Raw genomic sequence first — 24,422 nt, 5'->3', positions numbered from 1 at the left:
AAAGCCCCGCGGCTTCCGGTTCAGCAGGCGATCGTTCGCTCCTGTGCGGTCCACGGAAGAGGTCTAAATTAATCGAGGTGCGCTGCGTTAATTTGATCAGAGCATATTTATTTGTTTCTTCACGAGCCCATTTAATGTATGTACAATATGTAAACACGAACACCAACTCAAAAACAGACATGCGCACATGAAATAATATCCAGCCAAAATGCAGTTTCTATTTATTCCTAGCCAATTCTCACAGACAGTCTGATTTACACCAGCTTTGGATCACGAGTTAAACAGAGGCTTCGCTTACAGCTGACATTCATATGAAGTAATTTTTTTTTTTTAGACACATAGAAATGTGATTTCATTAAACATACTATAAAAACGTATCACACTATAAATATTGTTCAGGTATTTTCTTACAAAAACTTTGTACAGTTTACATTTATCAGTTCTTTTTTTTTAATAAATCACAGATATTTTTGTATGTAGGTCTATACAATGTTTAACTACAATACAAAGTTGGTATGAGCCAAAAATGCCCCCCTCGCTGACATAATTGAAAACATTACGTTTAAACTTGCATTACTAAAAAATATCTCAGTTGACATGAAGTGGACATGGTTTAAACAAACTTGCATAACTCAACATACCTCTGATGGCACCGTGATGAATGAATATCAACTGTTGGTGGCTGTTTTTGTCTCATAATATTGAGATAAATCCACTAAATGATACAGCAAGTAAGTATTTAAGAGCAGCATTGGAAAAAAGTGTAAATATTCTGTGGGTCGATACAATCTTGTTCAGACTTGAAACAAAGTGGTAACAGAGCTATATCAAAACTACAAATATGAAAACATACAACCTCACATTTTATTTCTCAAGACAGACTACTTTCACATTGTGAATCCACCTGAAGACACAGACTTGTGGAAACTGCAAATGAGAGATGAAACAAACAACAACAAAGGTCCACCAAGCAGATGTAGTACACATGGGAATGGAAAAATCTAAGTGATTTGTCACAGAGCTGGTGGCCTGGCAAAATGTGTCGAGCATCTGTAGTGTCGCAGTTAGGTCACGGTAACGCCAGCGCCGTCTTTGCTCTTGTCAATGCACGTGGGGGAGTTGCTTTTGTCCAATAAGGGTCCCGCTGCAGGGGGCAGGATCTGCTTGGCGAGAGCGGGACTCGATGTCTTGACTGAAGGGCTCGCGTTGGAATCTGCTTCCGGCTCCTGCTGCGAAGAAGCTGTGGCTGGAAGTGGGGAAAAACAAAAATACAGAATCAGAACATCGACACCGTGTATCCGAGGTGTATTGGCCTCAGAGGCAAGGCGCCGTCTATAAAACAATGAGGTAATCTGTTATTAATGAAAAGTTGTACTTTTTCAGTTGGTAGGATACACAATGTGAGCTTTTCGAGGAATGAGTGTTTGGGCGGAGAGGAGCCGAGGTGGCGGAGTTTATACGAGGAACGACAGACCGTCGCAGATGGTGTCACGTCAATTATACATTTGTTAAAAGATGTTGTGGGATAAATGTATGAACCACTGAGGGAACTGCCGTGAAGTTCTTGTAAATGACCATTTTTCATGTTCAAATAAATAAATAACCCTTCTGAATGAAATAAGTTTCACATCAGACTCAAGAGAAAGTGGATAGAGAAAAATCTGCCTAAAGATGGAGTTATTAAACTTAAAACAATACAATAAAAACCTTTGCATATTTTCTCAAGCTGTGACTCTTTGAATATGAATGTTTGCGATCTGGATGCCATTTTGAAAATAGAAACCAAGCACCGCCCACCCGCCAAACAGTTTGCGGAAATCTAAGAGCAATGCACGAACAGAAATCTTGATTCATATTTGATCTGACCGGTTAACCAGATTTCACGAGCGCCAGACTCCTCGGCTCTGATCGGTCGTTTCCTTCAGACCTGGTGGAATATTGCATAAGTGCACTAAATGGCAGCAAAGGGACCTTTTTATTCACAAATTATCCTTCTCGTGTACTTCTGTCAGAGTATAGTGACAGTTTCATCGCCGTTTATTCCTATATAAATGACCAAAGACGGCTATAATCCACTATTTCACAAAAGCAACAAGGAATTTAGAATTGTGGTTTGTTTTTTTCAATAACACACAAGAAAAAGCCAGACAATAAAGTACAAAAACTTTTTAATTTTTGACATGAATCTGTTTAACACCAGGAGAATTATCCATCCTGATGGCAGAGAAGACATAGTGTATAATCCTCGACAGTACAGTGTAGAACACAGTTGTTTATTGCCACGCGTCTCTCATGTCAGATAACATTTCAGTTTGGATCACAGTACTCGAGGAGCAAATACCGGGTGCTTCATCTGCAACAGGAAACACTGAACTGGGGAAGCGTTCACATTGAGAAAACACAGCTCCAAAAAAAAGACTTTATCCCGCTTCTAAATCAAGTTTAAATAATAAATAATATATTTTTGTTTGAGTATCTATGGCAGACAGTTCTATTAGATTTGTATGTCGATTCAATGTAATACAACAATGGCTTTTCTTGTATTTTTCATTTGCCAGTTTATCTTTAATAACCATTGTGGGACAACCTTTTGCATCACAGCACTCGACACATATCAACAACAGATGTAATGTTCATATTGACCACACTAGTGTGCCGTGAGTGTTGTCATATTACCTGACTGTGTGCAGGACTTCATGTGCTCTGGCCAGTGGGCTTGCTGGCAGGGGTAATCACAGTAACTGGTATTCCAGCAGCAATAGAAGATGGCCTCCTTCCTGCAATTAGCGCACCACTGTTTCTTTTTGGTCTCGTCCACCGCCTGCTGCTTCTCCACCTCCGTCTGCTTCTTCACCTCGGCCACCAAGCGTTCCCTTTCCTGCTCCAGGCTCTGCCTCATCTCCGCCATCGTCAGCTCTGCATTCAAAATGAGACGAAAGAAGAAGACGAAGAAGAAGAAATAAAACGTGAAACTCCCGCCATGTTTTGTCTCATAATATTCATTCACGAGACACATTCCTGAAGCAAACTCACCAAGATTGTGCTTCATCTCCGACAACTCTTGTTGATGCAGCCACTGGAGCTTCTCAATCTCTATCCTTAGCCGACGAATCTGTGGCAAAAAATACAGAGATTAAAAAAAACCTGCCAAGTATTATTATGACGTGTTAAATTAGCACCGGTCTGGAGGCCGGAATTTACCTCTGCAATTGTGTTTCCCGAGGTGTTTTTTGAAAGATCGTTGTAGATTTCAGTCATTGTCCCTTTTATCGTGTCCATAATCTGCAAAAACATGGGATATTAGACGACGGTTTTGAACCAAGAGAGCGGTTATTACATTTCTAGGCAGTCCAATTGGCCAAATTACTTTGTTTGTGTACTTGGCTATATCCGCAGCCACCTCTGCCGAGCCGGTGGGGATCTGCACGTCTCCTGACAACGAGCTGCCAGATGTGACTTGGGCAGCTGTTGAGGAGGACGTACTCTGAGGCACGTCCTTTTGCACTGAAGGGGATAAAAGGAGGAATCGTTTTTGAAATAATACATCTGAATACGCGTTTCGTTTTTGTATTTTATGTCCAGGTGACCGATTCAGCCGGTGTATGTACCCTTGGCAGCTTGTCTGGTCTGATAGCGGGTACTGGAGGAGTTCTGCTGTTGGGACTGCGGCGGCTGCCCCGGACTCTGGGCCGGCGTCTCCCCCGGCGACTGATCTCCATGCTGCTGCTGCCTCTGCACCTTCTGCATGTGCCACTTCTGGGAGGAGGTCTGGAATTTGGTTGGATTCCAAACCACTGCCCGCTGCACGGCCGGAGCCGTCTCTTTGGGCAGTAGAGGGCGCTGTTTCTTTACAGCCGCGGGGACCGGGGATGTCGTGGAGACCGAGGCGAAGGCGGGAGAGGGTGCGCTGCTGGTGGATCCGCTGGGAGCTGCGGTAGAAACAAGGTTGAGGGCCGCTGTGATGGCGGGTTGCAAAGTGTCCTTTGGGTTCGGGGCGGAGTCCCGTGATGGAGCAGCTGCTGCAGCAGAGGAAGGCAGTTTACCTGAGCAGAGAATTAAAATCAAATTTCTCCAGATGACTTGGAGTAGAAAGAAGTAAGGTCACCAGAACTCTCCAGCCTACTCAGCTACTCATATGTATTAAGGACTAGTGGCATGACGAAACATTAGCCACTTCTAGCATCAGAAGTGGAATACACATTTTTTTTAAACATATCTCCGATTCTGCTGCATCAATTTTGACACTTAAAAAAAACCTGTCCATTGCGTTTACAACTATTTTAAAAGTTCAATGCTACATCTGTGATGTACTATTTTAGTGGATAAATGTGTTGTGGTCAACTGCAGACATTCAAATTAGACTAAAAATAGGTGTTACGGTTGTTTATTTTACTTGGTTGGAATTGAATTTGTTCATTTTGTAGGTTTTATGGCTTTTAACACTTTTTGCATCCACAAAATAATGGGGTTTAAAAAAAAAAAAAATGGTGATGATAATATTTGTATACATGGCGACTTTTTCCCAGACATCACTGACCCATGAAATGTATAAATAAGGGAAAGGGTTATAAAAAATAAAAACAAATTTAAAAAAAGAAACCCCAGGCACCACCCTAAATACAAGATAACAGAGCATTTAAAGAATAAAGCATTTACTGGAGTTCATTTTGATGGACTTGCATTGAAGCTCACACTGGACTACATGTCACCATTTTGTGTTGCAACATTTCAAGGGTGTCATTCCCTCCCAGTTGTGCTTCTAACTGGAGACACAAGTCATCATGAGAACCACGGGAGAAATTTAATCCGGCTAGTCAAGGGCCTCACCTTCCAGCTTGGCAACACCGGACTCTTTAAGAAGTTTAGAAGCTCCCGGCTCTCTCCTCGCCCTCTTTGAGTCGCGGCCTCCGTTTTCATCTCCCAGGTCGATCACCAGCTCTCTTTCAGAATCAGAGTCTTGCTCAGCCGCCGATGTGGCAGCAGCTGCGGCTCTGCCCTCATCCTGGGCTTTGGGTTTGTCAGCGCCGGGCTGCAACTGGGGCGCCCTGGGCTTGTCCTGGAGGCCCCTGTCAGGGCCACTGGCCCCTTGCTTGTCTTTGAGCACAAGTTCAGGGGTGGGTTTATCCACTTTCCCTGGAACTCCCTCCTTGTTCTCGCCATTCGCGTTTGCTTTGGGTCTTTTTCGATCCGCTTTGTCCTGGTCGTCCTGGACGGAGCTCTTTGGCTTGTGTTCCTCGTCGCTGAGATACTCGCTGTCGCTCGAGTCGGTTTTCTCAGAGTCGTCAGAGTCGCTGTGATCCACGCCTTTGTACACATCTTCAGAGATATCGTCTATCCCTGAATGGAGAAACATAGTTAGAATTACAAATAGTTGTAGCTGTTAGCATGATAGACACCAACTCCACAAGTAGGGATGGGTATCGTTTGGGTTTTTTCTGATACCGGTGCTAAACCGGTACTTTTAAAACGATACCGGTGCCTAAACGGTGCCTGAACGATACTTTTTTTTTTAAACGCACAATGAGGACATTAAAAACCTCTTCGGCCATATTCCCTGTAGAAGCCGTTATCATGGAGCACTGACAAACAACGGATATCAGACTGTTAACAGACACAATATATGTTCTCCATTATATGATGTGATATGTATTGTCATGTGCAGACTTTATAGGGTTAATCCTGTCACTGTGTTGATGGGCAAAGAGAACAACCAATCAGAGGGACTGAAGATGACACGTGACAAATAAAGTTTTGCTTCTGACAGCGAGAGTTACACTGAAACAAAGTGACGCCCCACGGTCTTTATTCCTCCGTCATTATATTCCCGGTAACACCGGGTATACAGCCGGGATCGCTGGACATCAACACATCTGCTAGCAGACTGTCACGCTCGTAGCTTGTAGCTAGCGCTAGCTACGAGCTAGCTTAAACATGGTTATAATGGCTAATTTATTATTTCTTGGGCTACTTTTATGAATGCAAGACTTGCAATCAACGATACGGTACTAATCTGAGTTAAGGCTGCTCGTCATCATCGGTCTCCACGTGTTCAGGGGGACCGGTGACGGCCTCCCCGTCGCGTCCAGCCTGACGCTGGTGTGCTCCACACGGCCTCACTAGTCACACACGGCGCAGCCTCCGCTGTCAGTTAAATATGAGAGGCTCGTAACCGGCTGACAGGGCGGAGTCACCAGAGAAGTTCACAACAATAGTTTTTTTCAATTTCAATCGGCTCAGGGCACCGGAAAGAAGCACCGAAATGTGCGTTGCGTTTCGGTCCGGGTAATACCGGTTGTATTGGAACCGGTACCACATTGGCACCGGTTTCCGGTACCCAACCCTAAAGATAAGTCAGGAGCAGCCACACTGTCTGATATCACAGGTGTATAGAATAGTAGGAAACATGTCAATCAAAAGGAACAGTATCACACTTTAAATGTGTAATGCTCCTGTACTATAGGAAACTGCAATGTTCTTGAAAATACTGGAAGATTTCTTCTTGTACAGTATGAGAAAATAGCAGCGAGGTGAGTGGATGTGTACCGAGCTGTGCCTTGCAGCTCTCGATCGTCTTGTCCAGGCTCCGGATGAGTCTCTTTGGGGTGGGAAGGGAAGCCGACGCTCCTTGTTGCTGCTGCTGCTGCTGCTGTTGTAGTTGCACGGTCTCACTCAGCTCCTTCAGATCCATCTCAGCCTTCACCCGATCTGAAAGGAACAGGTTCGATATCAATACAAATTCATGAGCTTTCTAGCATCCTCATGACAGTGTGGTTGTGCAGTTGGAACCGACCCAGGTTGAGATTGAGGATGCCGCCTGTGCCCGCGGTCCTCTCCTGCTTGGGGACCAGTCCAGGGTTGAAGGGCTTCGGGCTGCCCGCCGTGTTGCCTGAAGAACCCATCTTCCCGGAGACTGGAGATGCTGTGATTACAAATGTTTAAAAAAATAATTGTTTTTAGGAAGAGGGCACCACTCTTTTAATGGCTAAAAGCTACGTTCACACCAAAAGCGGTGCAAAGTCAATGCACAGACGCGAGTGGTTAAGATAGCCAATCAGCGTTGAGATGCTCCGTCGTTGCTGAATCTAACTGGCTGCTGCTCTAATGGCGCTGGAAGCGGAAGTCATTCAGACGTAGTCGGCGAAAGTGACCGAGCTGTGTGAGCCTCCGGGTGATGTCATGAACCCAGACACCTGGGCGTTAGATGTTCCAACGTGTGTGGGATGACCACAACAAGTATAAAGCAGAACTAGTGGTTATTTCTTCGACGGTTGATGGCAGAAATGATAACGGTTTCCGCTAAGTAAAGCCACGGAGATAAGCCACGCCCCCTCTAAGGCGCAAATTAAGAGAGTGATGTGAAAAGCCACAAATTCACGCGAGTAAAGCGTTGCGAATATTCGCAACGCTTTTGGTGTGAACGCAGCATAATTTAAACACTTTTAGGGCAGCGACAAACAAGTTGTAAACACAATATTGACATATCATTCATGAATGAAAGTCCAATATTCACTTCTTTTTTTTTGCTCTGGTTTCGTTTCAACCAACTCCTGAACGTGAAATAAACAAAGAGCTGAAACTTGCTATAAAGCTCTGTAAATCCTCCGGACATGTTCTGTAGGTTCAACTCTACCAGCAACCTCTTTTCAAGTCATCACTTAATAAATTATTCAGTTGCAAAAATTGATTGTTACCAGTGCAGTCCATCGATTCCTCCCCAGTGCTGTAGTGGAAGGCAGGATTCCTGCCGGGCTTTTCCATATCCTGCTCCCCGTCGGACCCCGTGTGAACCGAGGAGTTGGTGCTCACGGGAGACCGAGGCATGTCCGTCATCGAGACCCTCCGACTCATGCCGCTGGGCGTGGAACTCTTGCCGAGGACCATCTTCGGAGACGCGGTTATATCGAAGTTGAAGCGAAGTTTATCCAGTTTCTCCGTCTTCACGGTCCCGGCACTGGGGTTGGAGGGGTCCAGTAGCATCTGGAGCTGGTTGTTGGGCGTGAAGGGAGTGCGGAAGGGCGCGTAGTTGAATACCCCAAATTTCTTGCGAATATTCTCCACATACACCTCCATCTCTTGCATGGCGCTATTAAAAATGCTCTTTGTCTTCTTCACGGAGAAAGGGATCTCTTTGGACATGAGGTAGCAGTTGTTGATAGGGACCCAGGCCCTACGTATAAAGCACAACAAAACAGTCACCAAATTACAATGACCAGGATCATTAGTTTCGGTTAAAAACACGCCAAACACGGAGATCTAGATCCTCTTCAATGCTCTCAAGCTTCTCTCACCTGTCATGTTGCCCAAAGAAGCGTGCGTCTACCTGGCCGTCCTTGTCCCGAAGTGCTTTTGCTGGCCAGAAGGGAAAGCCCTTTAGCTTCGCCCAGACCAGAGGGTGGGGTTGACTCTATAAGGGGCGGAACAAAAACAATCAAATACCTCACAGATCAATCTATAAATAAAATCAAAGCTAAAATGTATAAATACAGAATTTAAGATCGCGTAAGGACCTACACATGGCTCACAAAACCAGTTGTCCCTTTTTTGGCATGAAGACAGGTAGCACTCTGGACACACCTCAATCTCATTCATCTGTAAATACATATTAGATGACAAAGATTACATTAATTTTTTTAATCAGACAATTTATCTTCAGAATATTTGCCTTTATTATTATTACCTCATGTTCGCAAATCTTGACGATGACTTTTGCAGTCGCTGTTAATTTGTGATTACCTGGAGGAGAAAAAAAAGTCTTAATATTTTTATCACAATTTGAGTGGAGGGATTAGTAATGCGTGTCAAAGAGGCCTACCTCCATTGTAGATGATGCAATTGTGTAAGATCCATTTCATGTCAGCAAGAAAGGCCTCAGTGCAGCCATACATTTTCTTTTTGATATTCTATTAAAAAGTGAACATAACAAAAATCAAAAGATGAGATAATGCACTGAAAATATATAAAGTATTGTAAAAACTGGGCCACACATTTGTTTTATGTATTGCATCTGTAGGTCTTCTTGTGAGCTGTGGCGATTCTTGTCATCAGTTCTACATGTTATTTTATAATTAAATGTTTTTGCGCTGCTTTTGTTTGGTGAGCCAAAGAAAATGTTCTACTGGTGAAGTCACTATTTTATTGCTTTTATTATATAATTTGTGTAGATAATATATACATACATACATTCACAATAAGTACATTTCATTTTAAATACCTTTTGCATACTTATTTGACCATTTTCAAAGAAAAAATAAGCAATATTACCTTTTCTAAAGTAGACAGGTCCATGGGGTGGAAAATGTACTCGGCATAATCCGGGTGCTGTTCCAGAGCCACAGGTTTCTGAAAAGGCTCAGTCTGCTCGGTTTAGACGAATAGGAAGAAAATAAATAAATGTGTCAGTCTCATATCCTGGATATATTTACTTGACCTTTCTTTTTGCATATCAAAGTAATGTCAATCCCATTTATATAGCTCAATAGCACGAATGTAAAAAAGTGAGTTTTCCATGAAAACTCAATTTTATTTCTCAAATGAATTGCAAAATGAATATAAAATAGTCAAGACATTGACAAGGTTAGAAATAATGATTTTTATTTTAAATATTAATTTTGTTCCTCAAACTTGTCGCTCAAAGGAAGGCCAGTTTTACAGCTGTCATTAGCATAACTGTTTTCAGCTGTGCTAACATAATTGCATTAGGGTTTTCTAGCCCTCCGTTAGTCTTTTAAGGCGATAACACAATGTACCATTAAAACACTGGAGATGGGCCTCTATACACCTATGTAGAGACTTCATTAAACACCAGAGAGTAGTCATTTACCACATTAACAATGTATACGGTGTATTTCTGATTAATTTAATGTTATCTTCATTGAAAAGAAACTGTGCATTTCTTTGAAAAATAAGGACATTTCTAAGTGACCCCAAACTTTTGAACGGTAGTGTATATACAGGACTGTCTCAGAAAATTAGAATATTGTGATAAAGTTCTTTATTTTCTGTAATGCAATTTAAAAAACAAAAATGTCATGCATTCTGGATTCATTACAAATCAACTGAAATATTGCAAGCCTTTTATTCTTTTAATATTGCTGATTATGGCTTACAGCTTAAGAAAACTCTAAAATCCTATCTCATAAAATTTTAATATTTCCTCAGACCAAGTAAAAAAAAGATTTATAACAGCTGAGTGTTTGTCAAGGCTCAGGAAACCCTTGCAGGTGTTTCGAGTTAATTAGACAATTCAAGTGATTTGTTTAATACCCTACTAGTATACTTTTTCATGATATTCTAATATTTAGAGATAGGATATTTGAGTTTTCTTAAGCTGTAAGCCATAATCAGCAATAAATCAGAATAAAAGGCTTGCAATATTTCAGTTGATTTGTAATGAATCCAGAATGCATGACATTTTTGTTTTTTTAATTGCATTACAGAAAATAAAGAACTTCATCACAATATTCTAATTTTCTGAGACAGTCCTGTATATATATTATATAATATATATAAAACGCTTTCATAGACAGAGAGAATGAGGTAACTGTCAAACCAGCATTCAAAGACTCACCCCAGGCTGTTTAATCTTTTGAAGTGCAAATTTGAGCAAGAAGGAGAGTTGGTCTATTGTCAGCATTGTCATTGCCTTGCTCTGGGTTTCGATGCATTCAGCCACTGTTATTTTCTGCAACAATGATACAAATTGTTTAATAATTAATGACAATAATGAACCCACAATGACATGAACAGACATCATAAAAGGACATTGGACCTCATTCACCAACTGCTCTTGACGAGAAACGTCTTAAAACCCACTTACACACTTCTCTCAAAAGAATTCTGACATCCGTCGGCGTTTGTTTATTTGAGATTAGTTATGATGCAAGAACATAATCTACGAGCACACGCATGCACATTTGAGTGTCGACAGGTTTGTGCAAAAATATTTGGTTGGAGGGTTTTCTTCAATGCTACAGTTGTATAATATGGGATTTAAAATACAATATTATGTTTGTTTATTTAGTTATTTAACATTATACAAATTACAGTTGCCAATATGCATTAAAAAGCTTGAGAAAAGAATCATTCAAATGCAAATGCTGTTTAAATCATTTGCTTATAGTCCTTTGACAGTGTTAATTTTATGAAGTAAGTAAAGTAAAAAATAAACAACACAATACTGTGTTAGTATGTAGCCTTATTATAAGTTTAACCTCAGTGGGCTATACTATACAGTACTGTATTTTAACTATATACACAGTACAGAATACAGTAATTTGAAAAGTGTTTAAAACCGTCAATGAAATTCAGTAAATACCAAAGCTGTCTGTTGACTTACTTTATATTCATATAATAAATATACAAAACATAAATTAGTTGCAAGAGAGATAAAGAAAAACGAAACAGAAAAGTTGCAATCATACACACTACTGACACAACTAAACTTGTTTGGCATTCACTTCCTGTATTCCACTTCAGAATTATTGTTTTTTTCTTTACGTTTTGGGTCTCGTGCTCCACCCTTTTTGGACTTAATATTTGGGCGTTTTAATTTCTGTGTGTGCAAAAGGCCCTTGGAGCCCTTTTATGGAGATTTGCAGGGCGTACGCCAAAGCGGATTACCAACGACTGTCACGCACACACACACACACACCTTGAACTATGGGATTCATCGTCATGAGGAAACAGATACAAACTATTCTGTAGTTTAAGAACATGAATGTGACTCCGTAGACTTTTCTCAGGAACTTTCTCAAGAACAAAGTTAAGAAAAGACTCTTATTGGTGAATGAGGCCCATATGAACATACACCTGAACTTTAGCTTACATTACCTGCTTTCTTTGGATTTAGCAGGCAATGCTTTCTTTTAAGATACAGTATATATATATATATATACATTTATATATATGTATATATATAGTATATATTCTATGTAATATGCAGAATAAAAAATAAAAAATATAAATATATAAGAAAAAGAAATAGGAAAACAATATATATATTATTTATTTTTTTATTAAGAAAAAATATATATACATATTTGTTTCATCTTTTCTTTGTAAATTCTGCATAGTAAATTTCCCTAGCAGATCCAATTCTCTTACATCCCTCAAACTTGCAGTGTGAGCATCTAGCTTGCTGGGGTGTCACACCATGTGGGGAGGCCAAGAGGGAGTTGTTGTTTTTCCCTCGATCAACCACAGACCAAAAAAGGCTGGGAGATTTCCCCCGATTAGTTCCTTCTCTCTGGCTGAAGCTGCACACGACACATAGTCCGACACCCCCTGTAAATGTCATCTACGCAAGCATGATTGTGTCTCGCCACAATCATTCGGTGCACAGCCACACGCATTCACGTCTTCCGCGAGATACCTCACACTCTGGACAGAACCAGTCGCCCTCAGGCTCGGCTGGTAGTTTGAGGCACTTGGCGTGGTACACCCTGGGGCAGAGCTCACAGCAGAGCACCTGGCCCTCGCGGTGGCACAGCCAGCAGTAGAAGTCATTCCTTCCGTCCTGCGGTACAACATCAACAGGGTCTGTGGTGAGTGCCGGCTGCTTCATATAGTAAAAGGGACCATGTCTTAGCTCTGACTGAAATGCAGGCAAGAAAAAAGAAGGGGGCAGGTGTCAAAAAACACACAGGAACACAAAATAAAAGATGCAGTGCAACAACAACAACAACAACAACACAGCAATAAGGTGGGGAAAGCAGGGTAAGCGGCATAGGAGGGGCGTGACGGTCATTAAACTCGCATGTTTGAGAGCAACACAAAAATGGTTAACCATCTGGTCACATGACTGTTTCAACTGTGAGTCGAACAAGAGTAACCCAACAGGTTTTTAGAGTGAGAGCCCGAGGATAGATTCTTTTGTTGTACATGCTGAGCATTAACACAATGCATAACAAGGTTCTCCGATAGCTGCTGGTGATACAGTGGATGGATGAGTAGAAGCCGATGCATCTGCTTTCACAGCTCAAGATGACAATTCACAGTCCAAAAATATCTTGAGCTCGAAGCCTTAAAGCGTACACCAAAGAGGTATGTATTCAATACGAGTAGCGGTAAAATTTCAATTGCAGCGTATTTGCCAATCAAAGCATATACAACACAGGTCAGAATATCACACAAAGAAAACCTAGAACCATGCAAGTTCAACGGACGCCTCATGAGTAAATGGGAATCACTCAGTTAATTTGGCAGGCAGATGCTGAAAACATACGCATCAGAGTCATATTCCATCAAAGTGCAGAACACTTACATGTCGCCGTACAACAGGACATAAATGAACAGAGGTGATTACATTGAAAAAATATGCAAAATGACTACAAATGTAACTTGAATTAAAGTAAGTGTGAGCTGTGAGAATACACTCGTGGCTCAAAAACCGTACACAACACGCCCGGCACAACCACACACGTCCACGCCACAGCAGGCAACATCCATCCACGTTCGGCCATCTTCAAGTGGACCGCGTACTGCACTCGAACTCTAATTTGGTGTGCTCTCGCAGGCGATGTGGTGTGTTTTTGACCAGGAAAGACGGCCCCCGCATTGAACTTTGACCTCTGCAGTGTGTGCAGGCCTCCAGTCATTGTTTGCTCAAAATATATGTATATATATTAGTGCTGTGAAAAATAACGCGTTAACTCAGTTAATTCAATTACAGGTTTAACTTCGTTTTTTTTTTTAACGCATTTAACGCATGCGCAGAATGAGCTTCCAATCCGTCTGTTGTTGGTCGTCTCTCCAGCAGCATGTCATTCTGTCTCTAGTGTCGCGTTAACACGACTCCGATCTCCGTCTCGCGCACCCCAGAGCTCGGATGCCGGCGCAGCGCGCACATCGGGACTAGAAAAAGTCACTTGCAAAATGAGCTTCCAATACACCACTTCAATCTGAACTCTGTCCGCTCTCATGCAGACGGTCTGTTCATCGGTAATGATCCTTCCGCAGGTTCACCTACGGAAACCTTGTTACGACTTTTACTTCCTGTAGATCAGGGGTCTCAACACGTCGATCGCGACCTGCCAGTCGATCGCGGCGTAGTGTTGGTAGATCGCATGACATTAAAGAGATTGGCCCGCCCCCTGACATGTTCTCTATAGCACGTCTTTGTTCTTTTATTACGCGTTGCGTTAACACTTATCGATCTCCGTCTCGCTCGCCACAGAGCTCCGTGCGCGCGCATCGGGACCGAGCAAAAAAAAAGTCACTTGTCAATCTGTCCACCTGTCCGTGTCCGGGCGGTGAGGTTTCAGCTTTGCAGCGGTGTCCCGCCGTCCCTTTCATCACGGTCCAGTTCATGAAGAAAACCCACACAGTCAGTTTGCCTCAGCAGCTGCTAGAGGAAGACTAGAGGCCTTTAGATTGTATCATGGTGGAGTTAATGGTTGACAAACAAGAGAAAATGTTCTGTTTAACCCTCCTGTTACCTTTACATTTACTAACATATTTTACCCTCGGGGTCAATTTGACCCCAGCAATTAAAACCTCCAGAAAATTATTAGAATTAATATTGCTTCCCAAGTTTAAGTGTGAGGTACTTTATGTTTGTTTGTTGACTACCTAAATAGCCCTTTAAATAAATAAAAAGTTGATATTTCTTATATGTTTGACACAGTGAAAAACAGCCTGGGGTCAAATTGACCCCAAAGAACACCGACATTAAACATTGAATGGGGTCAAATTGACCCGAAAGGTAACAGGAGGGTTAAACATTCTGTTTAGGATGAAGATGTATTAATGTTCCATATGGAAGAAAACTGCTAAATATCTGCTGAGTTGCAGCACCATTGTATAGAAGAATGTATAAATGTATATATCCGTCTTTTGTCATAAATCTCTATGTTCTCACAAAATATACCGAGAATATCGGAAATATGTGATTAATCATGATTAATCCACAGAAACCTGTGATTAATCCGATTAAAATTTTTAATCGTTTCACAGCCCTAATATATATCTTTATGTCTTTCTACGTTCCAGGTAGTCAAAGACTAAAAATGTCCCATCAGAACAGTGTCGGAAGGCTGCGTCGACAATTCCTGGAACATTCTTAATTCTTATGTAGCCACAGTTTGAAGTAGTTTTTCCAAACGCTACTTTTTACTCAACTTCTTTTGTGGCATTTCTTGGGTGTAAAAAAATCCGAATGACTATCTCTCCCCCCACCCCCCCTCCCCCCGTCTCCATCCTCACCATGACGGCAGGCTTTTCTGTGTGCAACCTTTGTGGAGCACGGACGTTTCAGACCGGCTGGAAACACTTTGGATTTCACACGAGGACCGACAAGTCGTACGAAATCTGATTATTTTTTTGGTATAATCTGGCATAAAGCGGTCATGGAACAAACAAAAAATGTATATAAAACACTCAACTCAAGTGGAATTAATCACCAGATCTGTAAAACTGAGTTCATCCACAAAGAATTACTCAAAAGCATCACTTTAAAATTTGGCGTTGACCAGAAATGTGCTCCGAAGAATCTCGGGAATAAGTCGTTCAGCGTGAGAAAAGACGATAAAAACGACTACAAATGCTAAGTAATGTTAATTGCTCTAAAGTTGTCTTAGTTTAGGATTCCATCTCACCTGGTCTTTGCTGTGACCGTGGACGGCCCCGGGCTTCTTCTTTCTCTTGACGGGGCTGGGGGAGGAGTCCGAGGGAGAGTGTCCGTTGGAGGAATGGGTGGGACTGGACACCTTCCTCTTCTGTGGCGCCGCGGTTCGTTCCGCTGAGCCCGGCGGATCAGGGACTGGAGGCAGAAAGACAAACCGGGTCATCGGACGATGGGAGACGGGCTCGTATCGTTTACAGCACGCCGCAACGCGCTTAAGAGGATTACAAACTAAAGAAGAAAAAAAGGTGCCAAGGCGGTAATTTAGCCATTTCTAGAATAGAAACCAAGAAGAAGGATACAAACATAAACTGTGATACGTCATCCCGATCATCCCTCATTCTTAGAGCTTAGAGAAATCCAGGAAGTGCTAATTAAAGTCAGTTCAAACTGAGAAATTCGTCCTCAGCTCTTAGAATTCTGTCAGGTACCGACAGCAATCCCACGGATTGAAATGCACTTATTGAAGATGCCTCTTAACTCTCCTGTTACCTTTAGGGTCAATTTGACCCCATTCAATGTTTAACGTCGCTGTTCTTTGGGGTCAATTTGACCCCAGGCTGTTTTTCACTGTGTCAAACATATAAGAAATATCAACTTTTTTATATATTTAAAGGGCTATTTAGGTAGTCAACAAACAAACATAAAGTACCTTACACTTAAACTTGGGAAACAATATTAATTCTAATAATTTTCTGGAGGTTTTAATTGCTGGGGTCAAATTGACCCCGAGGGTAAAATATGTTAGTAAATGTTAAGGTAACAGGAGGGTTAAACACATTAGCTTTCCACTTTATAGTAATAAATAGCTGGAGGTCTGAACTAAGACTGTGTGTTGATACTTGACACAAAACAGGCAGCCAGGCACAATGGATGATCGTTGCGGTCCTAAATAGACCAACAACATGCATTGCACCGCTCTCAGTGAGATGCAGTAAATAACCTTTTTACAGTCTCCGAGGACGGCTGGAGAAGTTGGAACGGTTCGCGCTCGGCCTCAGAAGACTCACCTTTGGATCGCACGGCCGCCTCCATCCCCTCTACCACATCAGACTCCGTCTTTATCTCCTCCTCGGCCAGACTGCGGAGCGCCGGAACAAGAGCCACCCAGAAGGAAAGAGGCAAACGCCAAGATCAGAAAGGCTGTTCTGAAACCACATCGGCATTAACGGTAAACAAGTGGAACACCACCTAAGGCACCCGGGTCCCCCGGAGGACCCGTCAACAGGGACCTCTGGAAGCGTCCCATTGTTATTGTCTCATTCGAGTTCGCCACACGCCCGCCGTCGTGCTACGGAAGTTCAAATCCCCTCTCTCCGCGTTATCGGTGACAAAACGGGGTCCGAAATACGTTCTTTACGTCCCCGAGAAGGAGAATGGCAAAAATCGCCATGGCAACGCCGCGCTCTCTCCCCCCCGCCAAAGCACAAGTTGATATTCACGACAACACACGAGGGCCATCTCTGCCATTACCCTGCTGCTGCCGTCCTTCAGGAGAGATTGCGGCGACAGATTGCAGTGCGTCACGGTGCTGATCGCTAATAGGGAACGGACCTGTAAGGAAGGAGTCACGAGGGAGCCGCTCGGTGCGACTCGAGGAACACCGTCTCGTGGCGAATAACAGTCGGCGTTCCTCTCCGGTCCCTTCAGTGACAACAGGGGGACACGGAGGATTTGGACCAGCAGCAAGCGATGCATCGAGCCGGCCGACAACGCGGCCGACGTGCATCCCCGCGTCCTCACCGCATGCATATTCAAAGCATCTATCATCGGCAACTCTTGTTTATTTGGCGCCACATGTTTACCATGTGGGAAATATTCCCGTACATAGTCGTGGCGTTACATAAGAATATTGCGTTAAAAAGAAAGAAAATCAGCCCCTTTTTCTGCTGCCGTGTTTACAAAGCTGATGTAAAAGGGGCGGTGTTAATGTCATCGAAAAAACAAACCCATAAATAATGAAGCACCGCATCTCCCAACATGCACATCTAGCAAGCCTGGTCCTGCTCTCGTTTCATTTCCTCTGAGAAAAAGATATTTATTTTTTAAAGGATGAGAAGAAAGGGGGTCTAGCGATAAATTAAAGTCTTTGAGGGTTTTTTATTTTGGCTCCTCCTTTGTCAGATCCACAGAGGGCCTTGTTCCGAGGACGTCGCCTTTATTCACGAGCCCCGGGAAGAAACCCCTCCCAAGGACCCCCTGACAGGTCACACACTTGACCAGTTCGTAGCGCTGGCTGCAGCTCTGGTTTCCAGCGAGGAGGATGGGTTTACAGGCTACGACTCAAAGGTCAACCACAGTTGTGGGATAAGCTTCTTTTTTCTCTCCCCCTTCTCTCTTCTGAAAGTAAAGGAATGCTCTTTGAGTCCCCTCCTCCACCCTTAAAGAGACATTACGCACAAAGTTGATCAAATGTCAGTTCGCTGACCGGCACAGGGAGGTTAAAACGCATCCAATAGGGATGACTCAGATCTGATTAGATGTGATCACATCAGCGATTAGGAATAAACTCATTCAAATAAGTCAAGCTCGGTGTTTGTTGCACACCTCTTGGTTTAACAATGATTACATTCTTTCTACCAGACAAAATACCAGATGCTGTGAGAGCATGCCAACACTTCCAAGGCTACTCTAAATACACTCCTGGTTCTCTGGGACTGGCAATCACAGAAGAAAGATCATCAAACTCAAGAACGCAAGAATGCATCATAACCTGTGTTTTCTGAAAGGGAAAAAAGAAAAAAGGCAAACATGGTCGCAGAGTTTCTTTAAAAAAAAAGAAGAAAGAAAAGGAGTATGGGTATCTTGTTTCAGGCTGCCAACAGTCTCACTCACACACGCACACACACACACCCACACACCCACACACCCACCCCTCCCGGGGCCTTCCTGTTCCGGACTGAGTGAACAAACAAGGCCCACATGAAAATAAGACTACGGTAGCCAAGCCGCTCTGCTACGTGTACCACAGCCCTGAAAAAGAGAGAACATTCACCATCACCAGGCAGAGCTCCTGAACAACAACCACCCTGAATAATATATATACACACACACACACTCACACACGCACTTAGTGGCAAGACATTGCTGCAACTGCCAGGATGAGCAATGGTGAAAAAGTATGCTGATCCAGAGGACATGTCTCAGATCAGGAGCTATGATCCATCACACAAGGAGAGTTAGGCAAATAAATCCTCCTCAGATTCTGGGATGTATTCCAGAGAGACGCACGCGGGTTCAAGAAAACACTGACAGTATTCCCCCTCTGCAAGTCGTACCTGATGGACAAAAAGGAAAACACTGACTCAATGCCTTTAGATTCCACTCCAGTGAGAGATGAGCAGGGTTCTCTCGTCACAGAAAATGGAGGCCACAGCTTGCTCCCCTCCCCCCTCTTCCCCCATCCCCCACTCCCGAGGCTCAGACTGGAGCACTGGCACATCCATGCAGGAGGACCAGAGAGAGAGAGAGAGAGAGAGAGATCTGTGCAGATTACAATCCAAAACAAAAACACACACAAAAAACACGGGCCGTGTCAAGACAAACCTCCACTGCCGATCACACAGATAGAGGAGGAACACAAGTGAGGTAGACACGAGAGAATCCGGCAGAATGAGAAGCACTCATCTCTTTTTTTTCTTCTCTTTTTTTTTTTTTTTACGTCTTCGATCTTGGCTTGCCTCCTTCCCTGAATACTGCTGTCATAGAATAATTAGATTGCATTTTGAAGAAAGAGGGACCCTCGATGTGAAGCCATCGGAGAACCTGGGCAGAGCTATTCCTCTCTATACTGGGAAGAACGTGCAGTTCACATCAAAACAGACAAACGGCCTCTCTGAATGGCAGCCGAGGAAAGCCGTTCGACGCAGACGTCATTACCGCTTCTCTCTGCTCTGGAAGTGCCACTGCAAACTCTTGGGATTAATGCCATCGACGACAAAAACATCATACTCACTGTGCCACACACACACAATCCCTGAGAGATTATTAGGCTTTGTAAAAAAAATAAAAAAGAAGCCCAGAGACATTCAGCTTTCACGAGAGCAACGATCGCACGCAGACAAATGAAGAAATGCTGAAATCAACAAAAACACAACAATTAAGAGCAACAACAAAAAGCTACACGTTCCTAGTTTACATTGAATAAAATCAAGATTTTGTTCAACAAGATCTTCGTTTTAGCACGACTCCTTTACAAGGTTCAACCAGACTACACCACAAGTACGCACAGAATATCCTGGATGTAAAAGAAAGATTTGACCTGGATTTTATACAAGGCTGTAAAGGGTCAATCAAAAGATGGCAGTGGAATGTTCCAGAAGGCCCTCGCTCTCCCTGCTGCTCTCCCTCTTGATTGTCAATCTTTAACCTCGACTGCAGCTGCAATTGGCTGCAAGGCCAACAGGGTGGAACATTATTGGTCAGCGGTGCTATGCTCCACGGATCAGTGTGCCGGCTCTTCCTCTTTTTTTGCTGCAATGCAGAGATTCCCTCCCCCCCCCCCTCTGCATTAGACGCTTTATATTCCTTTACTTTAGCTCGCCCTTCCTGGAGTAGGGCAGTCGAAACCAGAGGGGATTTGAATAAAAGGCCCTTTGGGAGATTATTGTTGTGGGTGTGATGCATAACTCAGTGGCTCCGCTATTCAAACCTACGGCGTGCCGTTTGTGCCGACGCCACGGCGTCGATACGCCGCTTGCATTTCTCGCCATCGGCGGAGCAATTATATTACTGGCTTCTGAAAAAAAAAAATCCAAGCGCCGTGGAGTTTAAATCATTCCGGTACAAAGTTAACTCCCGGGTTGTGGTTCTGCAGAGCGAGAGAATGGAGAGTCTCAGAAACACCGATTGCAACGTTACCACTTTCTGGCTTGTCGTGCAGATAAAACACGCCTCGTATCATCAGGCCACGAGAGAAAGAGAACAGGCTTTGTCTCGCCCACGCAGTGGAGACTGCTAAAACGCTGATTACGTAACACTATGTACAGTAAGTGCTATATGTATATATATATATATATATATATATATGCCAACAAACTAAGGAGTCCCCTTATACACCAGATCCCCGTGTAGATTTATTATAAAAATATCTTGCTTTTTCTTTTGTATCTGTACCTTACATATGTCTGTATGTGTGTAACACTGAACAACCACACTACCATCAGAGAAAAAGAGAACATATTGCAATATATGCAAACAGCACACACACACACACACACAGACGCACACACAAAGACAGAGACGCCAACAACCGCACACCCACACGTCATGTAAAAACCTGTTAGGTCTCATGTTGTTCCTCTGCCCCTGCAGTCTGATGTGTAAGAAGAGCTCTCTAAAAAACACAAAATGGCCACCGTCTGTCTGACGATTGGAGGAAGCAGTTTCACAATAGGTCTGCAGAGAGAGAGAGAGAGAGAGAAGGGCAAAGCCCCGGGCGGCCAAACTCAAGGCCTCACGGCTGCAAATAGAAGTAACCTGCGTCCCAAGCTCTCATTTCTAAAGACTGCAAGAGGATCGCCCTTCGACTAAAAAGGTCTGTTTCATGTTTGCTCTTCCCGTCATCGGGGTGGAGTGTGTAAGCTCCATTCGGCCTCGCCAGGACCATTTCCTGCAATGTGTACAAAGTCACACGATTTATTTGTACGTACACGTATTGAGACCGAGAAGTCGTATTGAGTTACGCCCCGCGCTCCCATGTCCTCCTAACGGGCACGTCTGTTGCCCCCCACGTCTATTCCCCGGCCTGCCATGACACACAAGAAAACAGCACAGAGCCAATCCACTTACAAAGGGTACATAATACCCGCCCTTCTCCACCTCCTTCTCTTCCTCCATTGCCCATCCCCCATTCTTTCTCTGCCAGGCTACAACACAGGACTGCCACAACAGAAAAGGGAGGTGTGAGTGCCATTTTTTTTTAAAATCTAACTCTCCTTTGCATTATAAATTTTAAAAAAGGAAAAGGATTTGCCATGGTCCACTCCTGTATGGCAGCCTGGTTGTCTGGGGCACCCATGTGACCCTGAGACACAGAGAGAGAGCAAGGGTGAGAGTCGTTACCCAACCCCCCACCCTCCTCAGCACTGCGGAGCAGCGAGGCCTGGCGAGGCCTCCACCCCCCCAGCTCCTCCTCCTCCTCCTCTTCCTCCTCATGCACACTAAACAGATTTTTTTTTTTTTAAAGGTGTGCACATTCGTCATGAGAAACCAACGGTCACCACAACGACAAGAAGGAAGCCATGTTGTTACATCAGAGTTGAGATTAAAAAGAAAGGCAGAGCTTACCCCTGTGGATGCATGGCTGCCTGACACACTGTTATGTCAACACTTATAAAACATGGAGGACACTCTCAGCCCTCAGCCGGGGAAGGCTCCGCTCTTCAGGCAAGGCGATCAGGCCCCAGCGATGTTAGCCGGATCCTGACTGGTCGCTCTCCTCGCAGGCAGGATACAAGGCTGCGTCTGATTGGCCGAAATGTTTCCTGAGTAATTATCTTTGTTCAGTGCAGGCAGGGGCAGCACTGAGAGTGTCAGAGACAGGGGAAGAAAAATAAGCAGAGAGCTAGGCCTAAAATCACCAAATAACACGATTAATAGGAGTATTTTTGACATACCAACCCAAATGTAACAACGTGTGAAGCTTCCAAGTGTAGAACCTGCCCGGAGTCGTCTCATTTGAAGGCTTTAGAAGTCGAAATGGCAGCATGTAGACTGTGAAGAGCAGGACACCATGGCTTCTCTGCACAAGCCTCCATTTTTTTTTCTATGTGGAGAGGGCCTTTGTTTAAACTCCTCCCTCCCTCTTGGCGGTTTCCAGAGAAAGAAGAGGCTGTAGCTCTTCACCTATTTCGGCATTTCTGTTTGAAAAAAAGAGAAAAGGAAAAGGGGAAAAGACCTTGAGTTTTAAGGAAGCTATGCCTTTTTTTATGGCACACATTACTGTTGTTCATAACCTTAATATTTAATGGGCCAATGAGTGCTAACTGTCCATACATATGAATCAAGTTCATGTTTAGCAAAATGAAGCAAATACAATAAAAAAAAAAAAAATATGTATCTCCTCCTCCTCCTCCTCCATGAGAAGGAATACTTACATTTGAATGTGTACACTGGAGGAGCTTTGTATAAAGTTTGATTTGAGGTTTCCTCTTCAACATCTGTGCCGCAATAGTGATAATAAATAATAAAACACAATAGAACAGAGTACCCATTGTTGTTGTTGTCCTTTTGAAAATCAGTAGTAGTGAAATAAACGGTGATTAAAAAGATTTTAAAATCATTTTTAAAAACGGTATAATAACCCTGCCATAAATACAATATCTGATGTTTTTTTGACCGCTTTATATCGATGTCGTGATATGAGACTATATGAAACCAGATATTGTTATAGATTTTGGATATCGTAATATTGTATACGTGTCTATTCTTGGTTTTATAGACTGCATTTTAGTAAAGTGGTCATTTACATATCACTGTTATAGCTTTTTGTTTTATTTGCCTTTACACAGTTATTATATCCAAGTTATATCCAAATCTAATTGTGTAAATATTTTGTGAATGCAAAAATACTCAACCCTGCATTGAAGTCGCATTTCAGATATCAAAGTATTTCTTTTAAATATCGTGATATTTGATATTCTCCGTATTGCCTAGCCACAGATGGGGTGTCCCAACATTACAAAGAAAATGTTTAAGGTAATGCAATCCTCTATAAAAGCAAGCCAGACTATTGCCTTTTAAATTGTCATAGAAGTTAGACATTATAACACACTATGTAAACGATTACATCTTTAGATTATCTTCAAATTCACATGCTTTGCAGTTTTTTGTGGTCACTGACAGACGTTTACACTTTTCCTTCACTACATAGCTTAAAGGCGAGACTTCAAGATATTAGAAACTCCCTCAATAATAAAAAATTAAAATGTAGCGCCCAACGTGGGGCTCGAACTCACGACCCTGAGATTAAGAGTCTCATGCTCTACCGACTGAGCTAGCCGGGCGATGCATCCCCTGAACTTAAGACATTTTTGATCCGCGTATATGTATTACATGTATGACGTAATTAAACTGTGGCCGTAGTTAAAGACGCGTCACGTTGAAGTGGCGCGAAAGGGAGGAGGGGTTCAGGGCCTGCTCTCTCGATTCTGTCTCATGACTGACCTCTAGCGACACAGAACAGAAAGTGTTTCATTAACGTCAGGTGAACGTGTCTCGAACTAAATTATTGAGTAAATTAAACTAATACAACGTCGTGCGCACAAAACACTCGCATCAAGCGGGCAGTTAGAGCCAAAAGATACGTAAATTCACGACTAAGTGAGTGAAAACGTCGAGGCGTGCTAATGTTTATCAAGCGGCACGACAATGATGGCCGTGTTACGCCATTGTTAATGTTCATTACCTGACCGTTGGTGTTCTCCGTGGATTGTCCGTAAATCAATGTCGAGTAAGAGGAGATGCGTTAAAGCCGCCACCATTTTAATATTTACTTAGTTATTCGTTTTAGTTTCCTTTTTTTAAACCGGAGCACTGTCGAGCACACACACGATCGTAGCTTCAGGTCTTCTTTTCTTTTTCTTTTTTTTCTTTTAAACCAAAAGGTTGAGTGGCAGGCAAGTGAAACAAGTTGGCGGTTCATCCCTGTTCCTCCTTTAATGCATACAACATATTACTAAAAAGTGCAAACTTGCTATCAAAGTGTTTTCATGTATCAAAAGTAAAGCGACTTATTATGCACATTGAACCCGTTCACTTTTATTATATAGTCTATGATTAGATCATTAATATTGAATTGATA

The 24,422-nt window shown here is 43.0% G+C and overlaps 1 protein-coding gene across 9 annotated transcripts; it reads right to left on the bottom strand.

The window, feature by feature from the left end:
- Positions 1 to 204: 204 nt before the first annotated feature.
- Positions 205 to 24,192, bottom strand: LOC130199285 (MYND-type zinc finger-containing chromatin reader ZMYND8-like). 9 transcript variants are annotated; one of them, XM_056422640.1, is made up of 24 exons: positions 24,027 to 24,191; positions 22,717 to 22,779; positions 22,237 to 22,479; positions 21,908 to 22,143; positions 21,271 to 21,644; positions 16,630 to 16,700; positions 15,594 to 15,757; positions 12,371 to 12,592; positions 10,568 to 10,681; positions 9,262 to 9,354; positions 8,813 to 8,900; positions 8,678 to 8,733; positions 8,512 to 8,589; positions 8,289 to 8,404; positions 7,692 to 8,167; positions 6,791 to 6,919; positions 6,544 to 6,705; positions 4,828 to 5,337; positions 3,609 to 4,043; positions 3,368 to 3,504; positions 3,202 to 3,282; positions 3,034 to 3,112; positions 2,677 to 2,916; positions 205 to 1,246 (listed from the first exon to the last, which is right to left on the bottom strand). In XM_056422640.1, the coding sequence occupies exons 6-24, from the start codon at positions 16,652 to 16,654 to the stop codon at positions 1,065 to 1,067; spliced, it is 3,387 nt and encodes a 1,128-aa protein (XP_056278615.1). In that variant the 5' UTR covers positions 16,655 to 16,700; positions 21,271 to 21,644; positions 21,908 to 22,143; positions 22,237 to 22,479; positions 22,717 to 22,779; positions 24,027 to 24,191; the 3' UTR covers positions 205 to 1,064. The 9 variants fall into 9 exon arrangements, with proteins under 9 accessions (XP_056278615.1, XP_056278618.1, XP_056278611.1 ...); XM_056422643.1 differs by lacking the exon at positions 21,271 to 21,644 and having other exon boundaries at positions 3,609 to 3,929; positions 24,027 to 24,192; XM_056422636.1 differs by lacking the exon at positions 21,271 to 21,644.
- Positions 24,193 to 24,422: the final 230 nt, after the last annotated feature.

This window comes from Pseudoliparis swirei, chromosome 9 (genome assembly GCF_029220125.1).
Source record: "Pseudoliparis swirei isolate HS2019 ecotype Mariana Trench chromosome 9, NWPU_hadal_v1, whole genome shotgun sequence".
Classification (NCBI taxonomy): Eukaryota; Metazoa; Chordata; class Actinopteri; order Perciformes; family Liparidae; genus Pseudoliparis; species Pseudoliparis swirei.
The sequence above is the reverse complement of the archived record's forward strand: the minus strand, read 5'-3'. Positions and strand labels throughout refer to the sequence as shown.

Excerpts from the sequence above, each read along its gene's own strand:
- LOC130199285 (XM_056422636.1), bottom strand. Across the intron at positions 8,734-8,812 it reads TTGCATCATCTACAATGGAG|GTAATCACAAATTAACAGCG; the intron begins GTAGGCCTCTTT and ends TTTCTCCTCCAG. Across the intron at positions 8,168-8,288 it reads TTCTTTGGGCAACATGACAG|GGCCTGGGTCCCTATCAACA; the intron begins GTGAGAGAAGCT and ends CTTTATACGTAG.